Below are 22,253 nucleotides of genomic sequence, written 5' to 3'. Positions count from 1 at the left end.
ATTTTACCAACAATATAATATTAGATAATTTTAGTAATTAAATGAACTGACATTCTCAAAAAAAATTGTAATAATAATATGCTCCCATAATCTGAAACTTAAAAAAAAAAAAAAAAAATTGGGGATGCTAATAATAAGAATGCCGTGCCCTCTCAAGAAAATAAAATAAAATAAAAACATGCATACAGAGAAGTAGAGGTCATGCATGCAGCCAATTATAGCCGCTCATTCTTGTACAGATGCATCGAGATAAGTGTTTAGAGGGATCGAGGTCATGTAGCCAATTACAACTACTCATTCTTATACAGATGCACTGAGATAAGTGCTCAATGAATAGAGCCTAAAAAAACAAATAGCTATGATTAGCCGTGTTCACAATCAAATGGTGCACGCAATGTAGAGTATAGTTTCTCCCAGAAAAGAGATGGATGATATCATAGGACTTGTACGCATGGATGATATTATCAAGAATTAAACACCTTTACTCATGCCCGGCGCTTTTCTCAATAATGCAAATGCGAGAAGTCGGGCAAGCAGCACATAATCTGCAAGTAATTTAGATTTTACTTCTGACCACTTCTCTTTGGTCAATCATTCCTGATGAAGTTATAGCCTCTTTTGCTTTGAGAAAATTATTCCATTTTAGCCTCCATCATATTCCAAACAGGCACTCAAATTGAAACAAAAATGCTTCAAAACCTCATCGGCTGATTATTTCATCCACTAACAGATCTTGACTATCATCTTACAATTGTATAAACAATTACAAGAAATCAGAGTAAATTTTCTGCTGCATAAGTACAGTGCTGAGTTTTATCTAAATTGCACAGACAAACATAGCTTTTCCGTGATTGAACAAGTTGGATGAAATACTATTGAATTCCAACTTCTAATTAGGAGCATTCAACAATTTAATAATGTACAGGCATTCCAGGGATCGGATGGCATCGTGGCACAGCAGGCATCTGTCAGTTCAGGTGCTCGAAGAGCCATAGCTTCTTAATTCTATTCAGGAAACATCACAAAGTCTGATTAGAGGGAGGGATCCCATGCTTTTGGAACCACTCGGGCATATGAAATCTTTCATGTAGTACAGGCCTGACATCCTTCTGGAGAGAGAGGTGCTTAAGAAGAGGAAAAACAACCGCCATAAGCTGAAAGCAGAACATGATAAGAAAAATATGAGATTTGAAAGATAGAACATAATTATAGTTATGAGATACCTATTTATCGCAACATAAATTAGCTTTCCCTTCATTAAATTGATTGGAAGGTTCAAATTCTTCTTACCTGCTCATCATAAGGCTGTCCAGCAGAAAATGGAACACATGGTATTCCATTCAATGGCTGCAGCAAGAAGCTGAACGGGTTGTTATCAACAAGAACAGTTCGGCATAGATCTTTTGATAGGCAAGTAAGATCCTTGACATGTTCCCTGTATTCCCTGGTTTAAATAATAGAATTACAAAAAAATAAAAGAACGAGTTAATCCAGGGTGGAAATGATTCCAAACATCACTTGGTGTAGAATGCATTCAAAATTAATTCGACATGCAGATTTAACAAATAAAAATATACATTATAAATGTAAATACAATGGGTTGTCATAGTGGTAAAGGAACCCTATACAAGAGACAATTATGTAAGTGCATCAGGAACCCTGATACCACATTGGAAGTCTAGATGGTGGGGTAAATCTCTTAATTTTATGCTCACAAGTTTTGATGCGCCTTAATAAAATACAAACCCAGAGGTCTTCTCAGGTAAATGACTTAGGGCATTCTTCATTGTCCATGTAGTTCCTGAACCCTTAAAAAGTTTGGGCCTATGTTTGCATAGACATAAAAAGAATAAATAGATGAAGGAATCTCTTGCCACTGGGCATTCTTCAGGTACTGCAGCACCGTAAACATATTTGCAAACCAAGCGCCAGTTTCAACTCATAGAAACTGGCAGGAAAAATGCATCTAAATACCAAGTCCAGAATGCAGCTAATCTCTACATCCCATCATAAGGAGCAAGATCCAGATCCTGGCAGACATAATACATTGACTTTTGGAAGGTAAACAGTGGTCTAGAGCAAAAACATTCTGTTTTGTGCTTATATGTGAACTGAACTTGTCAGAAAATTTGATGATATCTTTGTACGTGAAATATATGAAATACATCACAATATATGATGGCTAAAGTGTACAGAGAATCATGTGGGCCCACATCTGAATTCTTTTGGCTACAGTGCAATGGAGGCAGATGAAATACCACATGCTCCAGTGGGCTACAGAATTTTAATTATCAACTCTATTCATATGTAGATTGGTTCTAGTTGGCAGATTCCACAAATCTGCACATATTTTCCAACTTACTAGATTTGGCATATGATCTTCTGAACTGCCAATATTACATCCATAATGATTTAGAGGACAAAAAGGAGAAACTGAATTAACATTTATTCAGGGATTATTAGACAAGTAAAAGGGACAGTAAAATGGGTAGTCATGATAAAATATGTTCTTCATGATCGCTAATCAGTAATTCATGTGACAAGAATTGTGGACATTTTATAGTTATATTTCCATGTGAATTGGTTCAGAGGCTTGCTTTGTTCTTGCCTGGTGGTTCATATCTTGAGAGTCACAGGTTTTGAGACTTTGCATAAATGTGAAAATAGAAAACAGATAATCTAAGCCAAGTGGAAGAAAATTAGCACTCACAAGGTTATCAAAGCAAAAATGGCAAAATTTGAACAGGAAAACATCTGATCTATAGAAAAACATATGCATGAAAAATGTAGATCCTGTATGCTCAGATACAAAAAAAATCATAAAAGCTTATAAAATTATTCATGACAATATTTTTTTATTTTTTTAACTAAATTCCATTAATTATAATTTAAATATCATCATAAATCTACTCTATACTGCAGTTACCCACAAATAGGAGTTAATAATAATCATTATATTAGAATAACGAAAACACTCCTGGAAGAACAATAAAATATCATCCGCAAAGATAACTCTAAAAGATGTGCAGCATCATACGGTTAACCTCCAATTCCATTTTGTTGGTTTTCAGTTCATATAAAGGGAACCGATCAGACTTTATATATCTTCAAACGGGTGAAAAAATAGAGATAATTATGTAACTTGTGTTACTTCAACAATAAGAATAGAGATAATTATGTAACTTGTGCTACTCCAACAATAAGACAAACAAGGTTGCTAAGAGATTTTCATTTTTCGCATTTCTTGTAGGTCAAACCAATTCCCCCAAATAGACAAAACAAGAATAGGAGACAGGAAACAAGAGGCCTTCATCATAAAAGATTACTCATCATCACTAGAAGACAATGCATTGGCTTATACTAGGTTCACGGAAGAAAGTTTCTCAAAAAAAAAAGGACAAAAGATTTCCTAAAAAAGCAGGAAGAAATAAATCCCAAACAAACAAGGATCGTCTACAAGAACCCATTCACAAAAGGGAGCTCACCATCTTGCAGAAGGGAGCTCCCTGTCACATGGGTCTCTCTGCCAAAAGTGAACACATGAATTATTTTGCACTTGGTTAAAATGCAAAATCAGATTCCAACTACATCTCCTAGGTACTTGAGGGATCACAATTTTCAAACTTCTTTCGAATCAAAAAATTCTCAAGCTACACAATCAAAAAGTGAAGCCATCTTAAAACACCCCACTATTCGGTCAAAAGGACTAAAGAAGGGCAAGAAGAATGAGGCATCCTCATCCCTGTCTAGTCCAAGGGGTCCAAAGTTCTTTCATATACTTTTAGTCGAAGTCAATGAGGCCTTAAATGTACCTTGGTGAATGTCTGGGGCAATTATAAACCCAAATGTTTTGGTCAAGATTGAAACTATCATATTAATTAATATCACTTCAAAGTATCCGCCACACTGTTAAAGTAACAACAACAACAAGCCTCAAGAAAACAATTGAAAAAAGTATATTTCAAGCAAATAAAATCAATTCTAAGAGAGCTGCAGCTATCATTGAGATAAGCATAACTTACGTGCTAACTGTTGCAGGCCGATAAAGACGAAGACTAAATCTATTTTCAATATCAATTCTATCAACAAGTGGTCTAGCATAACCTGAAATAATATCAAAGAATGAAAATTCAAATGCAGTAAGGATAAAAAATTATGTTAAACAAGGATGTCCCATAAATAAAAATATTAGATAAAATCAGACCTTCAAGACCAGCAGTAAAGAGAACAAGGTCTGCAAAGTCACTAATTTGCTGTAGGAACTCTTGCAAACCAGGACGCTCGAACACAGTAACATGATTCACCTTTTGTTTTCCTTCAACCTCCTTCAGCTCAGCAATTTCAACTTCAAATAAGTGCCTTTTTAGAGAATAAAAATTAGACAAACAGATAAATAAGATGTAAAAATTTAAAAGACAGCTACCTTATCTATTGATATGCATTCCAGCTCAAAACACTTGAGACCAGCTTCAACAGCCTGGCTACGCACAACAGCAGGCAGGCTAGATGTCTCGTATGCACATACTAAAGTCTCATCCAAGTCAAGCACTACCTGCACATTTATTCTAAATTGGAGTTAACAGAAAGGGTGCATGCATAAACTGTGTTGAGGCAGTGGCAACCATAAGAGGAGAATATGAAATGATAATTTCCACTTTGATACAAGAAGGAAAAAAAAAAGGTGTATTATGGAACAAAAAAGTATAAAAAGAGCCAAGCAGCGAGGAATGAACAATAAAAGAGTAAAGTAAATCAAAGAAGGTTTACTCATGGTTAACAAAACTTTCAAGGAATTTATGAGAAAATGCTTGAGTTCTAATTCCCTATCTCAAACTTTTCTTAACCCAGCCATTCTAGCTTGCCTTAATAAAATCTTCTTTTTAAAATAAAAACTGTGTTTGTTATTTGTTGCATATTTCTTGTTATATACATGAATATCACAGATATACACATTAAGGTGACTGAAGTCGACTACCCCAGACATGAAAATTGAGGCAAACAACTTTTTCAGGAAGACAAATATAAGTTAGAAAGGGATGGGACATAAAAGATCTTTCTATATATAAGCAAAGTAACTTTTCTATAAAAGATCTTAATCAATAGATAGGTTTTAACCTCTTACAAGTATTACATAATTTAGAGGAATATCGTATATAGAAAAGTTACTTTGCTTGGCAGCTGCTTAAGGTATAATTTGTGTTTGATATTCCTTTGGAGAGTCCAAAAGTTCATGCTATAGCCCTGTATAAATATCACCTCATTCTAAAAGCAAAAGAACTTCCTCCCAAATACATTCATGATTCAATCATTCAAATTCTACATTGCCAACCCACCCCACCATTCTAAATTCATGTGATTACTTAGTTCTAGTTATAGTGACCAAAGGGCATGTGGAAGATCTCTCGAGTCCAGCGACTATAAAAAAATCAAAGAATATAAAGGGATACCCAAAGCATTGCAAAATTGGATCACTAGAATTCTCATGAATTTTCCAAATAAGTAACACAATCACTGCAACAATAACATGTGACAAGCCATGACAAAGGCAGCATATCTTTGGTAAGGCAAGAGAGAAATATTAAGTTTTAAATAAAAGCTTTATGCTCCCCTTCTTGGCCTCAAAGATGACATATTGGTGTAAAAAGCAAGTTAATAACTTATTCTCAATGTTCCTAGTTTTGAATTCAGTGAGCTATCTTCAAGGTGTTTTATTTCCTTCTCTGTTTCAAGGGCATCATCAAACAAATCACTTAATTTAATTGTAACCATAAAACTTCAATTGGGTGCCTAAGAACTTTGCCATATGCCATTGATGCTTAGAAGCCAAAGCAAAACATCTTTATTCCATAAATATGGGATAAGGGTCCAACTTGTTTTATTTTATAGCCACTTTCCATCCTCTAGCTGACCAGTGAGAGAGTAGCAGTACGTTAACACATTTTTTGGACTAAATCAGTGGTTTCTAACTTTCTATTGTTGGGTATACCACAGATTGTGATATGACTTCAAGCCTCTAATAATATAGCACCCCCTTACGATCCTCTTAACCAAACCTTGTAGCCGAACATGGGAAAAGACGGTACCAAAAGCATGTCCTTTTTTGCATTTCATCTATCTTAAAAAGTTGCAATCTTTTCGGCTGCTGTCCAGTTCTGCATCACTATGGAACACACGAATTGCTGATTGGGGGTTGCCTTTTTGTGGGGAGGGGGAGGTGGGCTGTATGATTGGTGAAAAAGGCTTGTAGTGGTGTGAGCATGTTGCGTTAGTGGTGGTAGCAATGGCAGTATTCCTGTCAGCAAATAGAAATCCAAGGCCAAGTGCGAGAAGAGGCAAAAGCTGGACCAAGTCATATGCAATTTTGATCTTGTTCTTGACCATCCCTCACGGAGTATGGAGCTCTTTCGCTGCTTAACCCAGATGATGTAAATCCTCTCAAAACTGATCTTGAATTGTGTGATGGTCAGACAGCATCAGCCGAAAAGACGAACATGTCTCAGTATTCAACGCTTCATCCTAAAACCATTCCCAGTAATTGGAATCAATCATCACCCCACCTTTTAGAATCCAATAATTATATCAAGCCCCTGAAGCCGCAAGTGGCGAAATTCGGATTTGAAACTAAAGGAGAATAGATGTTACAGGCACCCAAAGCTCCCAAAAGAATCTAAAATTGGTCAGAACTCGAGAGAATACATGATCGGATCCTAGCATCGTTCCAGTTTAATGACCGATCTCCCAATTCCAAACAGAACATCCGGATCCAGAAAGCTCACAAAGATCAAAAGTAACCAACAAATCTACACCAATCGCACGAAAACCGGATCCCGCTAACCATTCGTCCTTCTAATCGAAAATAAAAATCACTAGTAAAGATGCAGAAAAACAAGAAAAGATGAGGTTTTTATTACATTCAAGGACAAAAGTGGCTCCTTTCTCCCTTTTTTTCCCAGGAAAGAAAGGAAATACCACCAAGGGAACAAAAAAATTAGAACAAGAGGACCGGAGACGATGACATACCGTGAGCTTATCGAGAACCTCCGGGGGAGGCGGGGGCGGGGTGTCGTTGGGTGCCTCGGCGGGGAGGGGCTTGAAGGCCGGGGAGGAGGAGGAGGAGGAGGAGAGGAGGGGGTGGCGGAGGCCGACGAAGGAGAGCACCTGAGCCCAAGACGGCGTGCCTCTCAGGATCTGGAGCAGGATCTGGAACAGGAATCCCAGCCAGCCCAGCACCGTCCGCCACGCCTGCCCCGTCGTCGTCCTCCGCCCGGCGGCGGCGTAGACCTCCGCCGCGGCCAGCTCCGCCATGAGAGCCCCGGAGAGGCAGGAAAAAGGACAGGAGTCAGGGGAGCGAGGGCTGGCGGGCGTCCACGTGGCGAGGCGCTGTTGGGGCCACAAAGCGGGGCAGGATACGCCGCGGGGAGCCGGGAGAAGGTCGGCGCGGAGGAGGTGAAGGGGAAGAGAGAAAGGAAGGCCAAAATCGCTCGTTGGCCGCGAGGAGGGGGGTTGGGGCGGGGACAAAAAGGGGACGTACCAATCATGCGTGGGGCCGGAGATGGGACCCACCGGCTCACCGGTGGTGCTCGGTTTTTTATGCCTTTATTTATTTTTAGAAAGCCTCCGAGATGGATGTTCCGGGTCGCTCACGGCGGTTCGCCGGCTATCCCGGAGAGAAAGAGAGTTGAGGTTGGGTCGGGGGACACCGAACCGGTACCGAGTCGTTAACTGACTCCGTAGTTTTTGGTGCAAGAACACCACCAGCTTCAAAAGCCTTTTGTTAAGAGTATTATATAATCCATGGTATACATACATTCAACCAAGATCTTGTATGGCCACTGTGAACGTCTAAATTCAAAATGGCTCTAGCTATGTTAGTGGGGTCACCATCTGCTTCAGAATATTTTAGTTATGGTGAATAACTGAGTGATCTTTCAGACCAAGCATTTATTTAGAGAGGCAAACAAGGCTATGGATTCGGTGGCTTCGTACATAACCAGTCACTTCGAAGACATCCTATGGGTCGGAGATAGGGTGTTGCCTAGAGCGCTTCAAAATCTTTTATTTTTTGATTTTATTAGATGTATCCGTACCAGAAATGTATGAATCATCCATTTCAGCAAAAAAAAAAACAAAATCCTGCATCATATATCTCTCATACTGCAGAAAGTTGTGCATCTCTAAATAATTGCTATTAGAAGATAAATGGGCATCAAACAATGCACATCGTGTACATATACTGTCTTGTTTAACTGTCGTCCACCTCTTGCATTATATTCAGCAGTACCATATCCATGCTCATATACATTAAGATCCATACGATATGTATCCAAACTCGAATTTTAAAGCTCCTATGGCATTGGACTGAATCCGAAGAAAAAAAGTTTCTACACCGCAAAGAAAACTTGATAGTTCGGTGTACTGGTCTGAGTCAAGTGGAGAGGATGAATGAGTAAAGACTGGTTCAAAGATTCCATCGAGTGCGAGGCTTATTTTTCTCACGGCGTTTCATGGGTGGGGCCTGCAGCTGATGTGGAAGGTAGAAGAAGTCCAAAGCTTGGTCTTTTGCATGGAATGATGGAGGGCACATGGTAGATAGAAGCTTTTACTTTTCCGCTACTTTTATGGATGTTTGTAGGAAATCCAGCTCACAATCATTGAATCGGGGATATTCTATTATTTGTTTATTATTGATGGACCCAGTAACAGTATTGAGTTCCTTGCGTCTCTAAACTGGTTTGCCAAGTGGCAGTTGTAAATGGCTTGGGCTTCTTCCATTGGTTAATACGACTGGCTTACTGGGAACAGAAGAGTGGCAAAAGCCATGGGCTGTATCAAACTGAAAGCATGACCAGGTTCAGAGGTAATGCAAGTGCTCGATGTATTATTTTTTTGTATGAAGTTAATGAGATTGGGGTGGGTGGGGCAATTGAACTATGTTCTCCTATAACACCAGCCATGATGTGAGGGAAAGCATTATTAGTTGTTATAAATTACAGGCTTGACTCCTAGTCCAAGTCAGTCAACCACTGGGGGGCTGATTCAGTGGAAGGGTTGGAAGAAAGTATATCCTGCTAGTGACCAAATGAATCAAATATTTCTTTTAACTTCTTGAATTAAAGAAGAATAAAATGATGTAATGGTTAGATTCTGAAACCATGCATCAAGGCTTGTAGCTTTTTATCAGTTGCAATACATGAAGTCTTTGGTGCGATATATGGGATCGATCGGCTAGCTGATTTGTTTTCCGATTTCTTTCATTATGGTATTTAATGTTTTGATTCGCTCTATACTTAGAGCACAGGGCTTTGGTTTTTTAATTTACTTTTATTTTACTTCTAGATAACAACATGTTAATTGGATCAGAAGAGAAGATGGGACCTACCTTTGTGTCCTCTTATGCACATCAGTCAAAAGTAGATAAGGGATTGTGATAGTTTATACTCCACATACATTTCTCCAGGGTATAGTCAGGTCAGGTCACCTTCAGATGAGCAATGGTATAAGGCCCAAGAATAGTGCCTGAAAAAAAAAAAAAAAGAGCTTTCATAAATGAGGCCCGTGTGACAAAAAGGAGATTGGCGCATTCAGGATATCAGCGTCATGGACAACGCAACAGTTCCCTGGTGCAAGGAGATTTGGGCCTCAAACACTTGCAATTAAGATAAATTCAAAGAATGTAAAAAAGGAATAATGATGTAAATGACTATAATTGTTCTGACACCCACTCATTTCTTTTTAAGCGAGCTGAATGGACGAGCAAAAGGTGCCATGGAGTGGGGAATATCCCGAGTATAAAGTTAGACAACTAAATCCAAAGAACTAGAGGACCTTCTCCAGCACAGGATAGGCAATTGAGAGATAAAGTTAGCTTATTCGTTATGGGGAATCAATTGTTCTGACACCCACTCATTTCTTTTTAAGTGATATTTTCAACTTTTTTTTCTTGGTTTACTGGATTGTTTAGCTTGCTCTTACATTTGGTATAACAAAGCTTGCCAATTTAGAGCTGACCATTGGAGGAAGACAATCTCGAGCCTAAGTTATATTCATTTTTAGTTAGATATTAGGCCATATCTATTTAAAATTTGATATTTTCCATGTCCAAATCTAACCTATGATCATCTCTACTTTTTATAAAAAGATATGCAAATGAGTTTCTTGGTTGGTTGTTATAGAACACCACCTAAAGCGCCCAAGAAAGTGGGGTGCCAAGATGGATAGAATCGTTCTAAACTTATTTGACTGGCGCTGTAAATTTGATAAAATAGCCATGGAAGATAGTTGAGGTAATTGGTTGTAAGTTATATAACTTAATTCACTCACATTTCTCATATATTACCAAGATGTTAATCCACTCTTGCACCCTCATTATAGGATGCTGAGTCGTGTGAGATGAAATAATTCATATACTTTATTTAAAAATACGATAGACTGCAAGTGAATAGCCGTCTTATAGTAAAGGGTCGCAACCCTTTATTTAAGAGACGTGTCCCTCGGACATATTGCATCCCTTTACTGAAAAGAAAACTAAACTGCCATATGTGTCTTTTGGGTCTAAACCAAGAGATGCGTCTCTTGATGCACCTTTACAAAGCAAACCTTTATAATGCAATCCGTTCAAAACATAAGCTACATTTTGGATCACCATTCTGAAAATAGGAATAAACAAAAATATTAATAGAAATCAAAAATAGATTGCCTACAAACATGTCTCTTTTTTTTTAGATCCAAGTTGGTGTCGTGGGCCATGCTTGGGTTTGGCACGTTAGGTGAAGTTGCAGTCAGCATGATAAGCCTCCAAGTATTTTGTTCTTGCTCAGCCAATTTTTTTAAAAAAAAGGGGTCCATTACCAGTCCTATTACACATAAAATCGAATTGCGAACTTAATTTATTGATAGTTAGCAAGTTGGATTGAACATAGGACAAGATAAGATGGTTTCAACCTAAAAAACCTGTGAGCTTGGACGTAAATCCATGCTTATTTTAGTTCGTAGCGGCTAAACCACTCACATTCTAGGGACTGTTGGTGATAATTTTAAAGCTGGCTCGAGGTCTATCAAACTGGGACATAGTTGAATTGGCTTGGTTTTCGAGGCCAGGATGGTTATAAATAATAGCAGCGAGTCCTCGTGGATATACTCTTCTTAGGGGGCTTGCCGTGACGACAAGAGGTCGTTCATTTCAATAGAAACTATCCGGGAACTAATGTTGTTCCATCATAGAATTTATGTAACTATGTCATCACCGTTCATGACAAATGATGTGTTGTGATCTACATTACGCTTCCATTATATTGTGTATTTAAATCATTCAAGATTTGGGATTAAGTTTTGAGGCCAAGGGTGGTGAACATGTGAGGCACATTCTGGAATAATGCTTGATGAAAAGAAGGTTATTCCACACCAGCAGAATAAAATGATTCTGTGTGGTTCTTAAATAAACTGGAATTATCTGAATAAACTTCATTTATTCAGCATTATTCTATCATACTCCCTTATTTTGCCCCCCTTTTGACTATCACCTTAACCGAGCAAGACTAAAAGAATTCTCCACATTTCAATTTTGGTTTTCAACTATTTAGGATTACCCGATACCTGGGTCACGCCGCCTAATACTTTGGTTTAATGTTGTCAAAGAGACTTATTTTTCTTTTAACCATGAAGAAACTATTTAATCAAGATGGCCAAAAAAATGTTTTCGAGTTTACTCCTTTGTTTTTTCGTCTCCAACTAATTCTCTTTTATTAAAAATAACATGAATAAACATGAAATTATCTATGAACTGATGAATTATAAGATGATATGTCTGCTTACTTATACAGGCTACTTGGAAACAGTAGAGCCATATGTAACTCAAGTTGGAGGTGCAAACCATCCCGCTCGTTTGGATATCTACCCCTCAAATTATGTACTAAGTTGCTTTGCTCCTAAGCAACAACTTAGGCCATCTTGTGGTAGGTTCACTTGCAGTCAAAATAGCCACAAAACAAGATATCTTAATTAAAGAAAAAAGAATTTCCCCTTTCTATCTTAATTAAAAAAAAAAAAATTTCCTTTCTTTTCCCCTCTCCTCCACTCTACCACCTCCTCTACCTCTACCACCACGTATCCTCACCTTTACATCACCCAACCCACCTCTCTCATTCACCTTCTCCACCTCCTCAAAGCCCGCACCACCCGTCCTCCTTCCCCATGGTGCTTAGGTCCGCACCATGAATATCACCACTGGCGACTTCAACACCAACCTCCCTATCTAAAATATCCTTATCTCCATATATATCAATTATCCTAACCTAACATCCATTCGCAATATGTTTTACGAAATATCTATTAAGTGCATCCCTCTTTTTTCAAAACTTTCATCTAATAGACAATGCCTTCTAAGTTGCAGTACAACTTCAACTATAGAGCTCCCTGCATAATAAATTTCTAACACAAGAAGAAGTATAAAACAGTACTTGCTTTATCATATTTGCTGATTATTCAATGTATTGAACGTTACATATCACTTAGGATATCTGCATATCCTGTTTCGAAATTTCTAATCTAAAACAATAAAAAGCAACATTTCATTTTTCCCAATTAATCCTAATATTAGTCAACTGTCCAAACTTACTATGGTATTGGAGTTTTAGAAATCAGAAGCCTTCCACTGATTTATCAGTATTAATCACCACTTCCAGAGCCAAATGATTTTAATACAAATACATCACTTGATTGATGGCAACATGGATAACACTCAGGCCAAGACAGGACCAAAATGTGGCTTAGAAATCAACTTACTAGCCAAATAAAAGCTGCTTAGAACTTAATAGCATTTCCAGCTCCGGGAGTTGCAAGCATGGAACTGGAACTCAGGGCCAAACGTTCGGAAAGAACCATAAAATATATACAGAACATGTATGTTAGATATTTACATGCATAGTTACATGTATGACTCGATTCACTTGGTATAACTTTCTCTTTGTTGTTTTCAGGATACTCACTCAATACACTTGGGATGCAGAAATTGCGGACAAACATACAACAGAACATTGAACCTGTAGATGGTGAAAATGCCTTTGCTTAGCAAAAGCAATAGCAGGTATTGAAACAAGGTGGTATGGCACTGGCCTTTTATAAGGGGCATCAGTGAAACTTTGGATGGAGATTTACTCATATGGAAAGGAAAGCCATGGATGTAATAACGCTTGTCTTGCTGTGGGCCGCCTCCTAGGATTTATTTCGAGCAAACATGAAAGGAAATCGAGAAATTTTGTATCAGAAACTTGCAAATGATGTGCCAATGATGACTTCTCAGGTATCACATGCTCTATCTGATCTGTTTCCTGAGAAGCACATATAGACAAAATAAAATAGTTATTTTTCAATAGTCATAACATACTTCCAACAGTTTTGGCCAGATAAACACTTAATGACACTATAAAATCATTTAACCTTTTTTTTTAATGAGGAAAACCAGCTAACAAGGTAACTATATCATAACACAACAAACTTCCCCATGGGACTACATTGATCCTGTTAGTTGATTATTCTCGAGGTAATAAAGGTTATATCCAGGCTCCTTACATAATAATTCCTCCAAATTATTCCAAAGATTTCTCATTTATGTGACATGTTATGGTAAAAATGGCTTAAATTCACAATGTGGCTTCAAGTTTGAATGTTGCAAAGGTAATGATCTAGAAACTTTCAAGCATGAGTTTCAGACAGAAGATAGTCTATCATATGATTTATGGCTATCGGCAATCTTTATGCTATCAATCATGCATATTACTTTCAATAGCTAGTCTTTCAAGAAAGACTTGCATTTTAAGTAACAAAGAGTTTAGAAACTTGCCATCAGGAAGACATTAACATAAGGGTAAGCAGGATTCGCTAAAATGTGCCACAAATAGATGGTCTGAGAATTCTTATTTTCTTAGTTCACCTTTTTCCATGCAATTAGATGTTGCACAGGATTCATCCGTCCATGCTCATTATCTACACATGTACCACTTCAACAGGTTGTATGTATTCCGTTTCTTTTGAGTTACTTTGAATTAATCCTCTTCTTTGAAAGATGGAGTTCCGACTCAAACCAATTGATGATCTGCCTAAATTAGTTGTCTGTAAACCAAAATCCCAAAATAATGAATCCCTTAGAAAGCATCCAAAAAGAGCGGCCCAGTGCATGAGGCTCCTGCCATTGCAGGGTCTCACGAAGATCCAGCTTTACCCCTACATGTGGAGAGGCTATTTCCATGCTTTGAACCCATGAAACCCTTAGGTCACAATTGAAGCAACCTTACCGTAGCGCCAAGGCTCAAAGTCTGAGAACATTGAATTGCAAGACATTCAAATTGGCCTTTCACTAAAAATAATTGAACTCACAAAAACATGTCACTGTGAATATTGCAGGACTTTATATGAAACAACACTCCCTGTTTAGAAGTGTATGGTTCATCATGGACAGAAGCCAAAAAACTAATACTAAGCAAAACATAGATATGATGTATGATTCTGGTAGCATACCTCAAAGTGACCTACATAAGAATATTCTATTTTTCATTTCAAAATTACTAGGTAGCTGTTGTAAAGAGAATTTCTACATTCAAGGGCGTCTTAACATTAACAAAACAGAATTATAACTAACAAGCCTTATATCATATATTTGAGCTTGCAAAAATTGACAAATAATCAAATGAATTCTTCTTGTCTTTCAATGTAATTCTATTTCCCATTTTAAAATTACTATGCAGCTATAGTAAAGAGATTTTCTACATACAAAAAGATATTAACACTGAGAAAACAAAATTATAACTAACAAACCTTATTTTATATTGAGTTCGGAAAGATTAACAAAATGATAATCTTATTTAAGTTTAAGAAATGACTAGACAGCTTTTATATTGAAGTTAAGACTAAGAATGTGACACAAACCTCATTTCTGTGATAAAGATCAAAGTTATCTGTGAAGTATTTGTGGGTTTCCTGGCCCATTACAAGCATCTCCATGTCAATTGGACCAAGAATCCCAATCATGCGAGCCAGCATCATGACTGCTGAAACATTTGGAAAGAGCACCTGTTGTAGGAAAAAACCTTACAACTTGTAATCAGCTGGTATGGAAAGAAAATTTTAAAAATTCAAATATTATAGCAAGCAGTGATCTATACATACGTGCTTCATAAATAATACTTGTTCTTAAGCAGATACTTTGAACAAAGTTTTTGAAGGGGGAAAACATATGGATGAGTAAAAACACAACATCTATGGCTGAAGAGAGCTGTAATCGAGTTTATACTAGCAGTTCCAAATCCTAACAACTTGTTGGTTGAATGATCTCTTAAGCATATCCTGAGTAAGTCAGGTGAATTTGTTTAATAAACTTAGAATTCCTTGCACCAATAAGGATAAGCTTTCAGAAAAAGGAGATAGCCCTCGTAATAAGAAGGATAATGCTTTAAGTCACATGGGAGAATGGTATGAATGTACCCTGGCAATAATTGCTATAACAGAGAAACACTACCACTTGTTCCACTGAAAGATTCTTCCTGATCCGTGCATTGTTATAACTTTCTCAAGCTTCTTGCAGTTAAAGATTTCTGACAACATGGTAGTATTATACATAGTAATATTAATTGGTATTATATACTTGGCATGGGCCACATGGGCTGCCTTTTCAGCATAAGGCCAGGCCAGATATCAATTTTCAGGCCAGGCCTGGGCTTAAATAAAGTTAGCCCTGGAAAACCCAGGTTGGCCAGACATTCAACACCAATATATCTAATATATAATCTATCATGTATTATGTAACAACATCGAGGTCACATATAAATGATAAGAACATTAAGAATTCACCTAATATGATTTTGTCTAGCGATGGAGTGAAGTTTTTGATAAAGTCAATGTCTTTTTTCTGATGTCATTAACGAAGTTAATTTCATACTCTTGGTTGAAATCACTACCAACTAATCAATCAATGGTACAGTCAATAAGGCCATCATAGAGAGACTTGACCCTGTAGACCAACTTGCATTTGATCTGAACTTCTGCATTTGATCTGAACTTCTCTAGTAGGAAGTATCACAAAATCTCAGTTGTGTCTCCATCGAAGAACTTGAAGCTATGATCGCAGTTATATGCCATCCTAGATGGTAGGATTTCACAGAGGGAGTCGATGATACGAGAAATAGTAGGGTCTAAAGAAGACCAAAACTGAGTTGTGAAACGGAAATTTATTTTCTACCATCAAGGGACAAGGATGCTTGTTCCTTTCTTCTTAGAATGAACACAAATAACATAAATTACATTGGTGAAATTTGTGCTGCAAACCATAAGGACTTAGTCATAAGACTATTTTAAAAGAAAAGGGTGGATCTTTCAATCACATAATGAATTTTATAAGCTTCTCTAAAGAGATAATTGCATTTTATGAATAACATTGTCAAACTAAGCAGTTACAAGAAAAGGATGAAAAGAACTTTTACTTCAGTGATGATTCCAATCAAGTATGATACCTGGAGTTTATATATCATTAGACATTGTTACAATATCTAACAAAAAAGCATATCTCTATAAATTTAAGCTATGGAAAATCAAGTTAAACTTACATCACCAGTGTAAAGCTCAGCTAGGATGCAACCAAGAGACCAAACATCAATCTTCTCATTAAAAGGTAGACCGAGAATAGTTTCAGGAGCTCTATAAGAACGAGATTGGATATGCAGGCACAAGTTGTCCATCTGAAAGCAACTGCTTCCAAGATCAATAACCTTAATTTCACATCTGTTGTAGCTTTTAATAAGGATATTCTCAGGCTTTAGATCACAATGAATTATTCTCAAATGATGCAGGTACTCCAAAGCCTCTAAACATTGTCGAGCTATATCCTGAGAGAAAAAGGAAGATCCAATATAAGTCGTTAATCATTTAGTATTTGTTCTTCCTATCAACAATAAATAATAAATAAGTAACACATAGAATTTCAAGTTTCTGTTGTTGAAATAGGAAATTATATGCGGCATTACTTGAAACTTAAAGATTGTCACCAGCCAATGAAATGATCTTAACAAACTAAAGAATGAACTAGATGATTCAAGGCATGTTAATAGAGAGAACATTTCTAAATTACATTAAAAATTGGTGCCTTTTTGATAAAGCTTTAGTGTGTTTTGACTTGACTCGTAGAGTAGCCAGCATGAATATTATCATAAATTTCTTTAAACAAGCATAGAAAACAATTCTTTCACTCACCTTATTTGTTACTGATCAAAGCGGGACTACAAATATTTCCAATTATGGCAAACGGTCAGATGTATTAGTTTTATTTGTAATATGGTGAGGACTATGTTAGTTTTACAGGTATTCCTAGTCTACAAAACTTTTGTATGAGTGCCTAATGACTATTAAAAATAGAAAGAATAAACCTGTATCTTGGACAATGTGAAATACACCTCCCCACCAGTTTCCTGATTATATTTCTGAAATTCGTACAGATTTGCTCGAAGTAGTTCAGTAACAATGAAAAGATGTTCCTGTAGGATTTTTCTGCGGTCAGAATTTCAGAACAATCAACAAATCAAATTTTAGAAGTTGTATTTTTATAAAGCTATTTAATTAAAAAGGACAAATTTAAATATGAGTACCAAGAACAAACCAGATATACCCATTAGTATAAGAAAGAAACACATGTAATCACAAAAGCAGAAAATCCTAACGGATGAAATAACCTAATTAAAAATATATAAAGACAAAATATTAACTAAATGCATATGGATTTCAAAAGAATATTGCTTGTTAACCACTGAGTGAAAAACAATCCAGCAAACATGACTTACAGATTCAACACCAAAAATGTTGAAAACCTCCATCGTCATTTATCCACAATGCTCATGGAATGCACAGTATTCTTATAAAATTTATTGTCTCCTACTAAGAACCAACCACTCATTGCTTGCATTAGTGCCCTGATTATTAGCAGGTGTTCATACACCCTGATTGGTAGCGCTTATACCAATCTTTTATGACTTATACAATGTTTTAGAAAATTACATAGAAAGAGATTAGGAAAGCATTGCTTGAGATGCCTGAGAAGAAGGCACCTGAGCTTGATTTTTATTCAATTCTTTTATCAGCAATTCTTGGATATTGTTGATGTTGAATATAGGGTGTGGAGAGATACAAAGTGTATTACTAGGGTGACTTCTCAGTCAGGATCTAATATGAATTTCTTTGCCTTGATTCATAAGTAATGATGAGTGATAATTGCATCAAGAACTACATGCCTCTTACCTTATTGAATGTGTTAAATATTCATCTTCCACAATGCCAGCTATGTGCCATAAGAGCCAAAATTATCGGGAGACAAAATTTTTAACTTTGATGGCTTCTTACTGTTTAGAGGCCCAGAAGTGTGCCCATGATACTGGAGAAAGATCTCAGTTATTCAAATAAGACAATTGGAGAAAGATCTCGTGCATGTTTTATGTTGACTGTAGAAAGTATCATAATAATGTGAACAAGGAGTGCCTATGACTTTTCCCAGAAGTGCCATTCTGCAAAAAAAAAAAAAAAAAAAAAAAGGCTCAAGTTTGGATGTTCTTCCAAGTAGGAACAATAGATTAAAATCAGCTGGTTGCATAAAGGCATCCGTTGGAATTTTAAGGGGTAAGAACAGTGATAGGTGACCATCCTTGCGCTTAACATTCTACCATTATCTTAGGAAATGTTTTGGGAGATGTACCTCAATGAGAAAAAGAATCATTTTTGACATTTCTTTTTATACATAGAGATGTTGAGAAAGCAGTCTTTTCTAGCTATTCACAACATGCAAATGATGGCTGATCTCCTAAGGGGTAGAACGAGCTTTTGGTTAGAATAAGCTTTTAGTAGATTTCAAATCATGCTGAGTCATTTCAACTAGATTATCCATCTTCAAGTGGATTTGAGAAAGAGATTGTTAATAGGGTTGTATGTAGAATGCCCAATAAGCTTGGGATAAATAGGATGAGATGTATAGTGGATACTTTGTCAATGTGCTTTGGCTCTCCTTTTGAGGTTAGAGTTTGCAACTATGCAAGAGGACTTTGATAGGATTGTTTTTGCTGTAAAATGGTCAATTCCTCTCACTAGGGGAAGAATACTGACCTTGATCCAATCTTTATAGGTCAATCTCCCAAGTATTTTTGTATATATGTCAATATAAAATTGTAATGCTCGAGAGTGCAGATCAAGGAGGACTATATTAGAAAAAAAATATTCATGTTGAGCATCAGTTAGAAACACAAAGAACTTTGATTTTTTTTTTTGGGCATGATCTATCTCAGTGAGAATGGGGAAAAAAACAAGTGTTTGAACATTATTCAAGAGACTTCTTATATGCTGAATTGATACAACAAACCTGATGATAGAAGAAGTCGTAGAGACGCAATATATGGTGCTCATCAGCAGGGTCATGTTTATTCGCTAATTTGAGGAGTTTGATCTCATCCAAACTCTGATCAAAGAAATCCTTATCATTTTTTATTATTTTAAGGCACACATCAATTCCCATATAAAGATCGCGTGCCTCGACAACCTTGCTGAATGCAGCTGAACCAAGATATTCAGTAACATAATATCTGCCTGCTATAGCAGAGTTCAAAACAATTGGCAGATCTTTGTTTTCTTCAAAGCCAGTCCTGTAATTGATTGTCCAGCATGTGAGCACAAGGATAGTTTTATGCATTAATCAAATTATACTCTGACAAGAAGGTTTGATTCTTATTTTACCTCTTTTTCCGATGTATGATTCTCAACTCAAATGCTTCATATTCATCCTCATCACAATTATACAGCTGAAGTTCATTACTGGTAATGTCGTCCTCTCCTTCAATGTCCACAGCTCCAGAACCCTCAAGTGCCCTATCAAGTGTTTCACACTCTTCATAGGCATCATCTACATCTTGAGAAGCTCTCTCAGGAAAAGGTTGTATGCAGTAGTCTCTTTTTTGCACCTCCTTATCATCTATAGTGTTTACAATAATCACTCCACCACAGTTGTTTGAATCCCCACTACTTTTTCTCTCATATACAGAATCATCATCTACATTCACATGACAAAAATTTCAATAATGAAACCCAGCATCTAAACGATAGTAAATATAAAGAAAGAAAAGTACACATATTTCTGAAATTATAATGGAATGGAAGAACTGTAAGAGCTGAGGCACCAAAGCTGAAGAAGATTTCAGAAAACATACCATATTAAACATATAATAACATGTAATGATGGTCACATCACAAAAAGGTATCGTTCTCTCTAGAACGTAGTTAAGTTAGAATTCTTTTTAGATTTAGTGTCCAATAAAACAAAGAGACTGGTCTAACAACCAGATCGAAAATTTTTATTTACAATACACCATCAATCGAGACTATGATTAATAAATAGGCCACCTTGCAAATTCCGCCAACTCATCATTTTTGTTCAAACAGACTGGACAAATCGACAGTCACCCCCTGGCCAAAAAAATAAAACTAACATTACAGAAAACAACTATTAATCAAAGAGAAAAAAGCAAATGCTCACTTGTGAGATTACTCCTGGCACCTGCATATGAGTTACACATATGAGATTCCTTCTCCACTAACCCAAACTCCAAAATTTTCTTCTTCTGTACTTCATTGACATCTTGAAGCAAATCACCTTCCAAAACAACATCCTCTGGCCTCATATCAACGCACTTCAACTGAAGCCCATCTTCTTCCCCACATTCATCCAGTCTCTCTGCATAGTCATCAAATATCTGGTACCTTCCATGTATTGTCAAACTCGAATTTCCAACAACGTTCACGTCATACCGCTCCCTCAATTCACTGCAACAATCGCATAGAGGAGAAGAACATTTATAAATCTCAGAACAACCCAAACAGCTAGCACCAACACCATCTCCATGCTCATCTCCAGCACAAAAATCAAATATTTCTTGCTTCCCAAGTCTCTCCTCAGCATCCATAGACATTATAAACTTATCCTCGGTCTGGCATCCACCAGGGCTCGGGCTCATCTTTACAATGTACGGATCATTGAGATAGCCCTCGTACCGATCATCATCCCAGAAGGGGACATCGAACAAATTCGACTCATCATACTCTCGCGCAGTCCCAAATTCCCTCTCCAACGACGAGTCAGATGATTTAGCCCCAGCCGGCGACCAAATTCCATAAGGATTCAATAGTTCTGTCCAAGAAACATCAAAATAGGTAACGAGACCAAGAATTTAAGATAAAATGCCGGTCGAAAGTAACAAATTAATCAAGTAATCAACTAAAATTGGCTTGTAATTGCTCGAAGAATAGTCATTTTAGATTTTCCGGGAGTACCACCGGAGGGGGACGAGCCGGGGCTGACGAAGGCGTCGGTGGAGCGGGAGCTGGAGGCGGAGCTCACCGGAAGGCCGCCGCCGCCGTCGCCATCGCCACTGCAGGGATTGATCCTGAGCGGCCGGAGGAGGTCGAGGCCGACGGAGTCGGCGTCGCCCGCGGCGGAGCGGGAGTTGATGTCGTCGCGAAGGGCGGCGGCGGCGCTGGCGAAGCCATGCGCCGTCAAGAACTCCATGATGTCCTGCACGCTCGGGGAGGCCATGGGCGGAGCGACTCAAAAGGAGGGAGATGGAGGATTACGGAGCGGAGGACGGGATCCCATCGGGGCCGCATGATTTGAAGGGGGGGGGGGGGGAGGAAGGGGGGGTTGGAAGGCAGCGTCACCGACTCGCTAGAGTTGAATAGCGCTCGGGGAGGTCATCCTTTAAAAAAACAGTAAAAATAAAAATAAAAAATTACAGAGGCATCGGCTCAAGTTAAATCATTAACACTTGGGTCCTAAAAATCTAAAAAATATCAGTCATCTCTTACAAAGTATTATTACGTAAAGAGTCACCTAATAGGTGGAAAAGAAAAAGACCTCAACTTATGGTTCTCTCAAAAGCCATTTCCCGTTCTCATGAATATAAATTTAGTTCATCCTGTAATTTTATAATTTTACTAGTTATACCGACCAGCTCATAAATCTCGTAGCATTTTCAATCTAATTATCCAAAAAACTTTTAAACTTTTATAAAATTCTAAAATTATCTTTTCAGCTTCCATAGCAAGACACTTTTTTTTTAGCATGAATATAAAAAGAAAGAGAAAGAGAGTTAAGTGGATGGAGCACTTTAAGATTTGCGTAAACAATTGAACGGTAAAGGATAAAATACTTTAAGAACTGTGTAAGCAGATGAATGATAAAGGAT

General features: G+C 37.3%; 2 protein-coding genes across 8 annotated transcripts; both read right to left on the bottom strand.

Annotated features, from left to right (window-relative positions):
- Positions 1 to 688: 688 nt before the first annotated feature.
- Positions 689 to 7,486, bottom strand: LOC103718402 (uncharacterized). 2 transcript variants are annotated; one of them, XM_008807209.4, is made up of 6 exons: positions 7,021 to 7,486; positions 4,424 to 4,552; positions 4,205 to 4,325; positions 4,023 to 4,104; positions 1,291 to 1,444; positions 689 to 1,154 (listed from the first exon to the last, which is right to left on the bottom strand). In XM_008807209.4, exons 1-6 carry the CDS (start codon positions 7,303 to 7,305, stop codon positions 1,020 to 1,022), a joined length of 906 nt encoding a protein of 301 aa, XP_008805431.1. In that variant the 5' UTR covers positions 7,306 to 7,486; the 3' UTR covers positions 689 to 1,019. The 2 variants fall into 2 exon arrangements, with proteins under 2 accessions (XP_008805431.1, XP_088559632.1); XM_088703506.1 differs by having other exon boundaries at positions 689 to 1,124; positions 7,021 to 7,484.
- Positions 7,487 to 12,864: 5,378 nt separating this feature from the next.
- On the bottom strand, positions 12,865 to 21,741 carry LOC103718363 (uncharacterized). 6 transcript variants are annotated; one of them, XM_089925095.1, is made up of 9 exons: positions 21,343 to 21,730; positions 20,549 to 21,199; positions 19,753 to 20,065; positions 19,382 to 19,661; positions 17,409 to 17,516; positions 16,593 to 16,871; positions 14,920 to 15,063; positions 13,111 to 13,325; positions 12,865 to 13,037 (listed from the first exon to the last, which is right to left on the bottom strand). In XM_089925095.1, the coding sequence occupies exons 1-8, from the start codon at positions 21,602 to 21,604 to the stop codon at positions 13,149 to 13,151; spliced, it is 2,214 nt and encodes a 737-aa protein (XP_089781221.1). In that variant the 5' UTR covers positions 21,605 to 21,730; the 3' UTR covers positions 12,865 to 13,037; positions 13,111 to 13,148. The 6 variants fall into 6 exon arrangements, with proteins under 6 accessions (XP_089781221.1, XP_089781224.1, XP_008805380.3 ...); XM_089925098.1 differs by having other exon boundaries at positions 13,111 to 13,209; XM_008807158.5 differs by having other exon boundaries at positions 12,865 to 13,325; positions 21,346 to 21,741.
- Positions 21,742 to 22,253: the final 512 nt, after the last annotated feature.

The sequence above is a fragment of the Phoenix dactylifera genome, chromosome 8 (genome assembly GCF_051530095.1).
Source record: "Phoenix dactylifera cultivar Ajwa chromosome 8, Ajwa_hap1_PhDact_Kaust_v1.1, whole genome shotgun sequence".
Taxonomy (NCBI): domain Eukaryota; kingdom Viridiplantae; phylum Streptophyta; class Magnoliopsida; order Arecales; family Arecaceae; genus Phoenix; species Phoenix dactylifera.
This window is presented reverse-complemented; position numbering and strand designations above follow the sequence as displayed.

Excerpts from the sequence above, each read along its gene's own strand:
- LOC103718402 (XM_008807209.4), bottom strand. The coding sequence starts at position 7,305 with ATGGCGGAGCTGGCCGCGGCGGAGGTCTACGCCGCCGCCGGGCGGAGG. Across the intron at positions 4,326-4,423 it reads AATGCATATCAATAGATAAG|GAGGTTGAAGGAAAACAAAA; the intron begins GTAGCTGTCTTT and ends GCTGAGCTGAAG. Across the intron at positions 4,105-4,204 it reads CTTTACTGCTGGTCTTGAAG|GTTATGCTAGACCACTTGTT; the intron begins GTCTGATTTTAT and ends ATATTATTTCAG.
- LOC103718363 (XM_089925095.1), bottom strand. The coding sequence starts at position 21,604 with ATGGCCTCCCCGAGCGTGCAGGACATCATGGAGTTCTTGACGGCGCAT. Across the intron at positions 21,200-21,342 it reads CGGCTCGTCCCCCTCCGGTG|AACTATTGAATCCTTATGGA; the intron begins GTACTCCCGGAA and ends TTTCTTGGACAG. Across the intron at positions 16,872-17,408 it reads TCACATTGTCCAAGATACAG|GATATAGCTCGACAATGTTT; the intron begins GTTTATTCTTTC and ends TTTTTCTCTCAG.